The sequence below is a fragment of the Ovis aries genome, chromosome 17 (genome assembly GCF_016772045.2).
Source record: "Ovis aries strain OAR_USU_Benz2616 breed Rambouillet chromosome 17, ARS-UI_Ramb_v3.0, whole genome shotgun sequence".
Lineage (NCBI taxonomy): Eukaryota > Metazoa > Chordata > Mammalia > Artiodactyla > Bovidae > Ovis > Ovis aries.
Window position 1 is genome coordinate 61,909,691 of NC_056070.1, and position 13,464 is coordinate 61,923,154.

General features: G+C 45.1%; 1 protein-coding gene across 4 annotated transcripts in view; it reads right to left on the bottom strand.

The window, feature by feature from the left end:
* Positions 1-13,464, bottom strand: part of PTPN11 (protein tyrosine phosphatase non-receptor type 11) — a 67,616-nt gene that overhangs the window by 10,929 nt on the left and 43,223 nt on the right. For 2 of the 4 annotated variants that reach the window (XM_042234679.1, XM_004017400.5), the window contains exons 7-13: positions 12,772-12,868; positions 10,526-10,605; positions 10,243-10,401; positions 4,782-4,913; positions 1,718-1,872; positions 741-808; positions 118-269 (exon numbers count right to left, since the gene is read on the bottom strand). In XM_042234679.1, coding sequence (XP_042090613.1) covers positions 118-269; positions 741-808; positions 1,718-1,872; positions 4,782-4,913; positions 10,243-10,401; positions 10,526-10,605; positions 12,772-12,868 — 843 coding nt within the window. Of the gene's footprint in view, positions 1-117; positions 270-740; positions 809-1,717; positions 1,884-4,780; positions 4,914-10,242; positions 10,402-10,525; positions 10,606-12,771; positions 12,869-13,464 lie in introns of all 4 variants that reach the window. The other 2 variants (XM_060401252.1, XM_060401251.1) reach the window with 1 other exon arrangement.

The window sequence follows — 13,464 nt, forward strand, 5'->3', positions numbered from 1 at the left end:
GATAAAGACAGTTATCTAGCAAAGCCTGTATTCTCTCTCAGAAGGAGAGCATATCCAAGCCAAGCTGTCCAGAAAAAAACACCAAAAATCTACATGTCAGCCGTGTAGGCTTGGTACCTGCTCTTCTTCAATCCTGCGCTGTAGTGTTTCAATATAATGCTGGACGGCCATATAGATGAATCGGTACTGTGCTTCTGTCTGGACCATCCCTGACCTCTGTGACCGCACCATCTGAATGGTTTTGGGAACGTCGATGTCACAGTCGACACCTACAAAGCAAAGCACCACGGAGCATCAGGAGAAACTGCAGAGACAAGGTGAAGCAGTTTAAAGCACAACTTTGAGCAGAGATAAAGCAAATTTACACGTTCGTGTTTTAACCGAAGCTGTTCTAAGGGCTACGGCATTGGCCTTCTGACCAACAACAACGATCCTAGAAGATTATAGGGTCAGGGGTCGGCAGTGAGGAACCCCACAGGTTACACCACCACCCTGTACCATCAGCAAAGAGCGAGCAGATGGACAGAGACCACCACTCTCCTAGGCTGTGTTTTATGCCAAAAGCTCAAACAGCATCACTTCTGTTCTTGGGCAAACACATTGAAAGTTGAAGTCTCTGGCCTAGATTTTTGTGAAAATACTTTAACGTTCAATTTTCTTCTGCAGGCTATTTTCACTAGCACTTTCCTTGCATAAACTGAAAACAGGAATCATAGCTTCTTGCCCTCCAAATGACCTACCTTTCTCTCTGATGATGTCAATAAGAATATCAATCACAATGAACGTCCCTGTCCGGCCAATTCCAGCACTGTGGGCAGAAGGACGAAGAGCGAGGACAATGGAGTCATTCATGAGGGTTTTATGCTCAAAACCAAGCTATTAATACTAACCGAAACAATGTCTGCTCTTGGGAGTATTTATAAGACTGTCTATTTATATTTGCGAACATATTAGCAAACAGCCCAGGGCTTTGGACTCAGTCCATCCTGCACTTGGAGCCCAGCTTCTCCAGCACGGTGTGCCTGAGGCAAATCCCTTAACCTCTCTGACCCTCTGTTTCATCATCTGTGAAATGGGCTATTGTGAGTATCAAATATCAGTAATGGGTGAAAAACAACTGATGCAGATGCTGGTATGGAGCAAGGGCTCAATAAAAGGGAGCTTTTATAGAACTGAATAAATAATGTTTCACACGCATCTACTTGCCCAACATATACCAACTTTCCCCAGTATAATCATGAAGCCTAAACTTGGGAACTGGCACCTACAAACTCTGGTGCGGAGGCCATGGGCCTGGCTTCTAGAAGCCTGAATGGGGAGCGGTCCAAATATTCTGAAACAAACAGGTATGTTGTCAGGGGGAAAAAAATACACCATATTTCCATGGAAAACAAGAAGAGGATCACAATCAAAGAGATGAATCCTAAAATAACTGCATGAACAGAGAAAACCAATCAAACACTACCAGACTAAGGGTGCCTTAAGAATAAGGACTGTGTTCACCACCCCCTGCCCCACCACCCCAGTACCTGGTGGTCCCACAGGATCTAGAAGAAATATACTTTGGGGTCAAAGTGTCCCTTAATGCCACAAACAGGCATTAAATTTTTCCCACAGTTAAAGAGCTGTGGCTTGGGCTGGGCAAGTACAAACAAGCACCCTGGGCGTTGAGAGATGATGGGACAGGTGACATCCTAGAGGTGGAGGGGCCAGTCACCTGCAGTGAACCACCACGGGCCCCGCATCCACAATGCTCTCCTGCTTGTGGTGAACCTCCTCCAGAAAGTCCAGCACGCCCCCCGGGTCACTGGGCACGCCGTGGTCCGGCCAGGTCCGAAAGTGGTATTGCCAGACCGTTCTCTCTGTATTCCCCTGGAGTAAAGCCAAGAAAAACCAGAAAAGAATTAAATAAATCAAGGGGTTGAGACATCGTCCGGGTCCTATCTTTCCCAGATCCTCCGTGAGCCAGGAGGACCAGGCCAGCACCGCCTCCAGACACTCCGTTCACAGGTCCCCCCGACAAGTTCCCCAGACCTCTCCTCCTCCTGGGTCTGGCTGAGCAATCCTGGAGGCTGGAACCCATTGCCTCCGTCCAAAGAAACAAGATGTCTCTTATAGCAGTTTGTTCTTGAGGAAACGACAGCCAGCATTCGTGCCTGCCCTGTCAGCCAGCGGCAGAGGAGGTCCCTGTTCCCCCTCCGCCGAGCACAGCTGCACGTGGGAGACAGCAGAGCCCTCTGGGACTCGGGGGCTCTCCTCCCACCACCTGAGAAAGGGGAATTCCCTCCAGACATCTGCTCGTCTCTGTCTTTTTGTACCTGGCCCGCCTCTCCTGCAACATGCACTTTTATTATAATTATTTCAACTTCCATTTTGGTGCAGAGCAGGTAAGACAGGCTTTGCAATCAGGTGGGTGGATTCAGGCCCCAACCCCAGCATTCACGCTCACTGTGGTCCTTGGACATCTCTAAGCCTCAAACCCCTCATGTGTGGATGGGCATAAGACTCTCTACCACAATTATCACTGTGAGGACTAAATAAGACCAGTTAAACGGAGAGCCACTGTGAAGCAGACAGGAAGAGACTCAGCACGCTGGTGCTCTTCTGAGGACTGACATTAATAAAGGTCAACAAGGGTACTGAGACTACGAAAAACTAAAAGGCATCGTGTTCTGGGTTCACCCAATTAGGTCACTATTTGTCACTGTGTCTTCTTCCTACATTATCTGGAGACTACATAAGCTAAGTAACATTTTTAAAGGGGATTTTGAAAAAAGGAAAGAGAGAGAATAACCAGACCAGTATCCACCACCTGTGACCTTCAGAACATCCAAGGAATCTGAACCGCAGTCAAGATCTTTTCGGGAATTATGTGCATTTAGTTTGCTGAGTCATGAAAAAGGATTTTTCTGGAGGTTACCAGTGAGCTAAAACTCAGGGGGTTCCCAGGGTCACAGAAAGGACAGGGAATGAGAGAGACCCAGCTGCCCTGAGCATCCTTGTTCCTCCTCCTATATAAATGGCCACTGAGGTCTTGGTCCCACTCCTCCTTCCCAGGCGATTAGGAGGCTTAAATGAGATCATCTGATAGCACTTTAAAAAAAATGGAGCATGCTATACAAAAAGCAGATAACCCGTGACCAGTAATCCTGGAGAAATGATTGGCCTTGTGTCAGCACCTGCACCCACAAGTGCAAAACACAAACCCAAACACCAACATTCCCTGTACCTGGTACTCCCAAATCTCTGCTAACAAGAAGACGGATGGTTTATCAAAAAAAAAAAAAAAAAAACAAAACCTGAAGAAAAATCCACCTGCTACTGAGAAACACCTGATAAAGAGAAGACGAGTCGTTTACCACTACAGCTGAAGAAAAATCTATCTGAAATCTTTGTCTGATGTTCTCTAAATCTCTAATTTCTGCTTGACAGAGACATTCTTCCAGCTTCCCCACACAGTCTCGCAATCGACCTAACCTCCCTCTTACCTCTCCCTGCCAGCAACAGAACGGCACATCAGAAGTTCCGACCCTGGACCACAGCCGCTGAGGCTCCTGGCTCACTCAGGTCCCCAGACCACCTCATGAAACTCACCAGAGGACAGTCCCTCCTCTGCCCTCCGCATGCCTCCTCCCGCCCCGGCTGCCCAGCTATGACTCCGTGCACTCTCTCCATCACGGATCTGCACTCCCCCAACCCTCTCTCCACCCGCTGCTGAGGAACCCCAGCACCTTAGGTGGGTGTGACAGCGGGTGTCTGCTCGATGGCATAGGGACTTGTACCATGGCTTCTCGTGGCTACATGACTACAATTCCTTGAGGACAAAGGCTGTTTCATTCACCTCTGTGTCCCAAGAGGCCCCTGAATAAGTAAGCCTGTCTCACCATGATATCATGATGAATCCAAATCACGCTGGATGCAAAGTTAGTCACCCCAGATGTACACATATTGGTGACTCCCTTTGCTGTCCACCTGAAAGTATCACAACATTGCTGACAGTCTATACTTCAATACAACATAAAAAGTTAAAAAAAAAAAAAGAAACAAACATAGTCATCCCAGGGACAAAACTGAACTACGTACAATTACAAGCTGACACATGGAACATGAGCACTAAAATAGGCCTCAGGGCCTTTGCACTTGCTGCTCCTTTTGCTTGGAACTCTCCTCTCCCGAGCCTCAGATGCTGCTCCACCTTCAGGTCTCAGCTTGCCTGGCACCCCCCGAAAGAGGTCCTCCCTGCTTACTCCACTTCATTCTCTAACACACCACACTGTGGCGTTCATAGCCCCAGCACAACTGGAAAGCTTGGTTGGTTATTTACTCCTTAGCCTCCCACCTCCCTAGGCTCTGTGGGGAAAGGGACCGTGCAGATCTGGTTTGCCATGTACCAGTCCAGTACCTTGCGGCTCCCCAAGTGGCTCAGATGGTAAAGAATCAACCTGCAATGCAAGAGACCTGGGTTCGATCCCTGGGTCAGGAAGATCTCCTGGAGAAGGGAATGGCAACCCACCCCAGTATTCTTGCCTGGTGAATTCCAAGGGCAGAGGAGCCTGGCGGGCTACAGTCACAAAGAGTCAGGCACAACTGAGTGGCTAACACAATGACAACGAAACAAGTACCTCGGTGGTACCTGGCACACAGAGGGCGTCCACAACTGGATGTTATTCAGTGAGTGAACAAATGCCTGGAGGTATGCAGACAGGAGTGACCGCACGACCCTGGATTAGCACACCCCCTGTGCAGTTACCAGACTGTCTAAAGTACGACAGTATACTTACTTGTCCAACCTTCGAGAGTTTAAGTTCTCTTAAGGTATAGTCGTGAGCGGCACTTTCCTTGACGTTCCTAACACGCATGACTCCGTATTCTTTTAGTGCATACTCGTCAGGCCAGTATTTGACACATTTACTCTGGAAGGAGTCCAAGAAAAGAGTTAATCTCTGTGAACTCTGACATGAAAGCCTTAACCAGCAGAAGAGCAACATTCAAGTGTTGACTACTAACATGGAAAAGGGCCTGCCTAGTGTCTGTTGGATTTTCAAAGAAAAGGAAAGAAGAGTTCAAACTAAAGAAGCAGATGCAGGGAGAACCAGGGAGAAGTAGGAAGAGAAAGCCAGTGTAGCAGAGTGGTTCATCTAAGTCACGGGTCTGAGGAGAGTCGGTGCTTGTTTGTCTCTAAAGAACCAAGGAGGGATTTCCCTGACGATCCAGTGGCTAAGAATCTGTGCTCCCAATGTCTGTGCTCCCAATGCAGGGGACCCAGGTTCGATCCCTGGTCAGGGAACTGGATCCCACATGCCACAACTAACTGTTTGCATGCCTCAACCAAAGATCCTGCATACCGCAACCAAGACCCAGCAGAGCCAAATAAATAAATATATTTTTTAAGAAAGGACTTGAACTTATCTTATTAAAAAAGAACTAAAGGGCAGAGAGCAGGGGAGCACAGGGTGCTGTCTAGCAGCCGCTGAGGGCTGAATTCCAGAGATCTGCCAGTCACTCTGCAGGGAAGACAGGCAGGGGCTCTGGAGGTGGACGGGCTACCCAATGAGCCAGACTGTCTGGTTCATTTCCGCGCCCGTGTAGGAGGCCTCCGCGCCTTATCTAACCCGAGTGTGAACAACTCCAGCACAGAAAGGCAGCTGATGGAGTTTTGAACCAGCTGCTTTTTCTATATCTAGATCCACTTGATACCTGCTGCACACGTCACCCTCGCTTAACCGGGCGCCTGGGAACGTCGAGCCTGCAATAGCTGCTGGCTTCGGGTTGGAAAATATGGCACTAGGGGAATCAGTCTTGCTGCCAAAGAGGAAGATACTTTGTTCAATGAGACATGAGTCTGCAGAGATCTGGTGACGCATCCTGGGCAGGGAATGTTTTTGTGTCTTGCTTTTTTCCCCAGGAGCAGTCACCCACACCACTCACTTTCCACAGCCCCTAAGACACAACTACCAGCAAGAGAAATCTACCTGGTACATTAGGAAGATACAGCAACTCACTGTTAAAGAACAAGAAATCAGAAAACAGCTGTAGACACCACCCCCCCCAGTCAATGATTAATCGAAAGCAAACAAAATATGGTAGGAGAAAAGATCAACAGAAGAATTACTGGATAGCACTACTGTTTTTCTTGACATGCTTTATGCGGCCTTTTATTTATTATTCTGAATTTGGCTTTCCCTCCAGTATTTTGTAGATCCAAATACCTCTTTGACAGATTTGATACAATTTTTATTATCCCCAAATGAACACTTTGACTATTAAATGTATGCAATGCTCTCACTGGTCAATCAATTCTGAGGGCTGCTGGTCACCCCAGAGAACACAAATCACAACTCCTAACACTGTAGCCGACTCTACGCATCTGTGAATGACTGCGCCCTCCTCCCAGTTTCCCAAACTCTGATGTAAACCTTGGCAAACAAATTCTAAAACGTGAGCACCGATACTTTAGCTTTTAAATTAAAAGCCCAGGAATCCAGAGTCTAGTTTTTCTTCTATGCGCTGGCGGCGGGGGGCGGATACCAAGGCCAACACAAGTTATTGGAAAGACCTGTGGGGAGACCAAGAGCACATCACGCCCTCCGCTCCAGCTGCAGAGTGAAGAGGGAGAATGGGAACATAGGCGCAGGCCAGGAGAAGGAGGTAAGGAGTGGGGCAGGGTGACTGGTCCCAACGTCTGTCTGTTCCAGGAGCTTCTGGCAGCTCTTCTGACAGGGGCCAATCCTGATCCCTCTGAAGTAACCTGAGAACCCTCTCTTCCCAGCCCCCAAGTCGGCCTCCTACAACCGCACCAGAGAATGAGAATGGGCGGCCTCCTATACCTGCAACCAGGCAACTGGCAGGGTTGTTTTCCTTTCTACACTCAGAGCAGGTGATCCTCCCCTGAAGCAGAAATTTTAAAAATGTTTCAACTTGTCCACTAATTCAAGAACATCTAATGCTACTGCGGGCAGCTGCTGGAGAAAGCCCTTGTTTCACCATGACCAGACCTGGCACCAAAGGTATTCAGACGTGTTAACAACTAGCAGTACAACAACGAAAACCTTATAAGGGAACCCCTTGGTGGTCCAGTGGTTAGACTCCACGCTTTCATTGAGGAGAGCCGGGTTTTGATCCCCGCTCAGGAAACTAGGTATACAACACTAGACCATGCAGTGCAGAAAACTACACCAGATTTCTTCCACTCCCCTTTTTCCAGAGGGTCAGTTAGAATAAGCTTAGCATGTTTATTCAGTTCTTAACATGATCATGACATGATAGAACATAACATAACATGATAGAAGCAAGGTCCGATGCTGTAAAGAGCAATACTGCATAGGAACCTGGAATGTCAGGTCCATGAATCAAGGCAAATTGGAAGTGGTCAAACAAGAGATGGCAAGAGTGAACGTCGACATTCTAGGAATCAGCGAACTAAAATGGACTGGAATGGGTGAATTTAACTCAGATGACCACTATATCTACTACTATGGGCAGGAATCCCTCAGAAGAAATGGAGTAGCCATCACGGTCAACAAAAGAGTCTGAAATGCAGTACTTGGATGCAATCTCAAAAACGACAGAATGATCTCTGTTCGTTTCCAAGGCAAACCATTCAATATCACAGTAATCCAAGTCTATGCCCCAACCAGTAACGCTGACGAAACTGAAGTTGAACAGTTCTATGAAGACCTACAAGACCTTCTAGAACTAACACCCAAAAAAGATGTCCTTTTCATTATAAGGGACTGGAATGCAAAAGTAGGAAGTCAAGAAACACCTGGAGTAACTGGCAAATCTGGCCTTGGAATACGGAATGAAGCAGGGCAAAGACTAATAGAGTTTCGCCAAGAAAATGCACTGGTCATAACAAACACCCTCTTCCAACAACACAAGAGAAGACTCTACACATGGACATCACCAGATGGTCAACACTAAAATCAGATTGATTCTATTCTTTGCAGCCAAAGATGGAGAAGCTCTATTCAGTCAACAAAAACAAGACTGGGAGCTGACTGTGGCTCAGATCATGAACTCCTTATTGCCAAATTCAGACTTAAATTGAAGAAAGTAGGGAAAACCGTAGACCATTCAGGTATGACCTAAATCAAATCCCTTATGATTTGTATAATAAGGGATTTGTATAATAATTGTATAATAATAAGTGGAAGTGAGAAATAGATTTAAGGGCCTAGATCTGATAGATAGAGTGCCTGATGAACTATGGACAGAGGTTCGTGACATTGTACAGGAGACAAGGATCAAGACCATCCCCATGGAAAAGAAATGCAAAAAAGCAAAATGGCTGTCTGGGGAGGCCTTACAAATAGCTGTGAAAAGAAGAGAAGTGAAAAGCAAAGGAGAAAAGGAAAGATATACCCATTTGAATGCAGAGTTCCAAAGAATAGCAAGAAGAGATAAGAAAGCCTTCCTCAGTGATCAATGCAAAGAAATAGAGGAAAACAACAGAATGGGAAAGACTAGAGATCTCTTCAAGAAAATGAGAGATACCAAGGGAACATTTCATGCAAAGATGGGCTCGATAAAGGACAGAAATGGTATGGACCTAACAGAAGCAGAAGATATTAAGAAGAGGCGGCAAGAATACACGGAAGAACTGTACAAAACAGATCTTCACGACCCAGATAATCACGATGGTGTGATCACTCACCTAGAGCCAGACATCCAGGAATGTGAAGTCAAGTGGGCCTTAGAAAGCATCACTACGAACAAAGCTAGTGGAGGTGATGGAATTCCAGTGGAGCTCTTTCAAATCCTGAAAGATGATGCTGTGAAAGTGCTGCACTCAATATGACAGCAAATCTGGAAAACTCAGCAGTGGCCACAAGACTGGAAAAGGTCAGTTTTCATTCCAATCCCAAAGAAAGGCAATGCCAAAGAATGCTCAAACTACTGCACAACTGCACTCATCTCACATGCTAGTAAAGTAATGCTCAAAATTCTCCAAGCCAGGCTTCAGCAATATGCAAACCGTGAGCTTCCAGATGTTCAAGCTGGTTTTAGAAAAGGCAGAGGAACCAGAAATCAAATTGCCAACAACCGCTGGATCATCAAAAAAGCAAGAGAGTTCCAGAAAAACATCTATTTCTGCTTGACTGACTATGCCAAAGCCTTTGACTGTGTGTTTATCACAATAAACTATGGAAAATTCTGAAAGAGATAGGAATACCAGACCACATGACCTGCCTCTTGAGAAACCTATATGCAGGTCAGGAAGCAACAGTTAGAACTGGACATGGAACAACAGACTGGTTCTAAACAGGAAAAGGAGTATGTCAAGGCTGTATATTGTCACCCTGCTTATTTAACTTCTATGCAGAGTACATCATGAGAAACGCTGGGCTGGAAGAAGCACAAGCTGGAATGAAGATTGCTGGGAGAAATACCAATAAACTCAGATGTGCAGATGACACCACCCTTATGGCAGAAAGTAAAGAGGAACTAAAAAGCTTCTTGATGAAAGTGAAAGTGGAGAGTGAAAAAGTTGGCTTAAAGCTCAACATTCAGAAAACGAAGATCATGGCATCCAGTCCCACCACTTCATGGGAAATAGATGGGGAAACAGTGTCAGACTTTCTTTTTTTGGGCTCCAAAATCACTGCAGATGGTGATTGCAGCCATGAAATTAAAAGACACTTACTCCTTGGAAGAAAAGTTATTACCAACCCAGATAGCATATTGAAAAGCAGAGATGTTACTTTGCCGACTAAGGTCCGTCTAGTCAAGGCTATGGTTTTTCCAGTGGTCATGTATGGATGTGAGAGTTGGACTGTGAAGAAAGCTGAGCACCGAAGAATTGATGCGTTTGAACTGTGGTGTTGGAGAAGACTCTTAAGAGTCCCTTGGACTGCAAGGAGATCCAACCAGTCCATTCTGAAGGAGATCAGCCCTGGCATTTCTTTGGAGGGAATGATGCTGAAGCTGAAGCACCAGTACTTTGGCCACCTCATGCGAAGAGTTGACTCACTGCAAAAGATTCTGATGCTGGGAGGGATTGGCGGCAGGAGGAGAAGGGGACGACAGAGGATGAGATGGCTGGATGGCATCACTGACTCGATGGACATGAGTCTGAGTGAACTCCGGGAGTTGGTGATGGACAGGGAGGCCTGGCATGCTGCGATTCATGGGGTCGTAAAGAGTTGGGACACGACTGAGCGACTGAACTGAACTGAACTGAACTGAATGTGATCAACCCGACACGTCCAATACTTCAAGAGACTATAGTACGCAGTATACCTTTCCTCTCTCCACTTCTTTTGTTGTCATGACAATCACTCGGGAGTTCTCTTGGAACACCATCCTCCAGAAGTCATTCACTGTGTTCTGCAGGCAGCCTTGTGTGGCAATGTAACTCTTTTTGGGCTTTGAGTTGTTGCATTTGGTTTCAAATTCAGGCTAGAGATTGAGGAAGAAAACAACTTCAAATGTTCGAAAATTGCTTTCAGGCCATGTGGAAGGATTTAAAATACAAACACTGGCTAGCAATATACAATCAGAAAACACCATGAAAGCAGTTTACCATGATAATGTTTGCGTTGATGTAATCCGAAACGGGCTCATTGGGATCACCATCGTGGAGGACGACCCTGGTGTGATCGACTGGAAGAAGAAGAGACCACGGTCACAGTGGTACTCAGACCCCTTCAGGATAAGTCAAGTCAAATCAGCTCATCCTCAGGGAGTCCTGGTTTTATTCATTTCATGATAAAATGGCATTAAAAACTAAATCCAACGTGAACATGATAATCTGAATATGATGCCCCCAAATGCTTTCCTTAAGGAGTATAAGGTAGCAATGTTAATTCCCTGGTTTTAATAGTTTATTGTTGATATTATCATCTGGAGAAGCTGGAGAAAACAACGGTACACGGGAACCCTCTATGTATTTTTGCAACTTCTTGTGAGTCTAAAATTATTTCAAAACAAAAGGTTTTTTGCTTTCTTGTTTTTTTTTTAAAGGAAAAGTATAGGTAAATGACGTATGTCTGAGATTTGCTTCACAACAATTCAGGGAAAGAAGAGATGTGTACCAGAATACAGATAAATTGGGACCTCCCTGGTGGTCCAGTGGCTAAGACTCCATGCTCCCAATGCAGGGGGGCCAGGTTCAATCCCTGGTCAGGGAGCTAGATCCCACATGCCACATCTAAGAGGTTGTATGCTGCAACTAAAGATCCCATGTGCTGCAACTAAGACCTGTCAGGCCAAAATAAATAAAAATAAATATTAAAAAAAAAAAAAAGAACAGAAATGAATCAAGATTGGGGACGAGCTGACAATTGGTAGAGCTGGGTGCTAGGCATGTGCGGGTTGTATATACTGTCTACTTTCAAATATACTTTAAACTTTCTGTAATAAAAAGGATTTTTAAAAAGTGAAGTAGAATTAAATACAGTCTCCAGACAACAAGATTCTGACAACAGTATCTACTGACCAAATTCTGTATAAAAGTACATTACTCATATAAAAATCTGAGTGTGCTTCCAAGCAACACATTTTACACTGGGAATTAGTAATAAAGTCCTAAGTCTTAACACTGTTCTTTTGTTTCAGACTGCCCATCTTTAAAGAAAATGATGCTAATCAGAAGAAACATCTGCTTGGGATTTTTATGGAAGGAAAGGACAGTAATATTCTTTTTAGTACTGCATACCACTGTTCCCGTCATCTTTCCCTACATGCCCACATCTTACTAATGAGCACCATTCAGACCTCCTGAGCAGAAATGAAAACTTAAGACGTAGAGAGGATAATGCTTCCCCAAGGTCATTAGCACCACGCTGTGGCTCAGAATGATTCCCTGCAAATTCCTCTTTTTCTCTCCTCGATATTAGAAGATCTTCCACTGTCTCCCATCCTCACTTACACACATCTATATGGATGTGATATTCATATACACCATGTATGTGCCTATATGAACACAGAAAGAGGAAGACTATGCTCCACACACACACACGGGATGGGTTTACAATATATAACAAAGTAGCTCTGACCCGATGAGACATTAGAGCAAGGCTCTCCAATCTGATCATGCTCCCCAATAAACTCTAATAATAAAGTTTTTGGACATTGAAATGTATACATATTGGATGGGTCAAAAAGTTCATTCGGGTTCTTCTGTATGCTCACAATGTGGAAAACTCAAACAAACTTTCTGGCCAATCCAATACAAGTATAGATACAAACAAAGCTTATTAAATACATTATACACACTCTGCTATCAAGCTGCATATCAGATTTAATTTTTTTTTCTTTCTCTTCTTTTTTTTTTTTGGATAAAGAATATAAATCAAGAGAAGTTCTAAATGTTTCTTCCTGGCCCACTCTGGAGACGCTGCATTAGAGCCTGGAGCTAAGAGTACTGACTCTGGTGGTTCCAGTACCGGTTTTCCCATGCAGACCCAAGAGCCAGGGACTGCAGAGCAAGGGCACAATCCTGGGACCCCTGAGGCTGACGGTGAGACCCTGGGAGAGAGCAAGCCTTGACATGATCTCTCCTGGGCAGTCTAAATTAACAGCAGGAAACAACCACACTCTAAGCCTCCTAGCGGCAATTTCACTCTGTAAGAAGCAGCATCACAGGGACGCAATGAACGAGGCCATCCGTCTCCACCACAGCTGACTACTTTGGAAACTACTCACAATTAAAGGAAGCTAAGGCCTTGGATCTGCTGAAAAAGCACATGCCCCACCTCCCCAGAGAAGTGAGAGAGACACTGGGGATCAAAACCTCCAAGAGTGACTATTACGGAGATTGGTACTTACAGGGCAGGATGTTCTTATATCTATTTTTGTTTTTATTTTCTTGCCTCTGACCCTCTTTCCGGCTATAGAGAAGTTTACACTCCTGTTGTTGTAGTGTCTGGAGAGAAACAAAAGTAAATATTATTATGAATCAAAAGCTTCCCAAAAAAAGCCTGACTGAGCAGTTCTGCTTTAGGGGATTTATCCCAGGAAATGTTTAAGAGTCGTGGGCGACAGCTATAAGAATGCTCACCTTAATGCTACATCAAGAGGGGCAGAGACACTGAAAGAGCTGCCGAAATAAACACTTTCATTCATTCAAACAAAGGATGTTCTACAGAAATTTAAGAGACAGCCTAGGAGAATATCTAATGCCTTGGAAAGATGATCAGAGTGAGTGTTAACTAAAAAGAAGGTCAAATTTTCCAAACAGTGTGTTACATAAACCCTTATGTCTGTGTGCACCTATGTATGTAAGAAATGGCAGAAGTCTGTACACCAAAAAAGGATGGGGCTTTTTTATTTTCAGCAGTAAGATTATGTTTTGTTTTGCTCATTTTTTGCCTAAATTTTCTACAATAAGTATTTATGAGAAGAGAAACTTTGGGAATTTCCTATCAGGTTAGGACTCCTTGCTCTCATTGCTGAGGGCCTGGGTTCACTCCCTGGTCAGGGAGCTAAGATCCGATCCCCCAAGTCGCCCAGTGCGCCCCT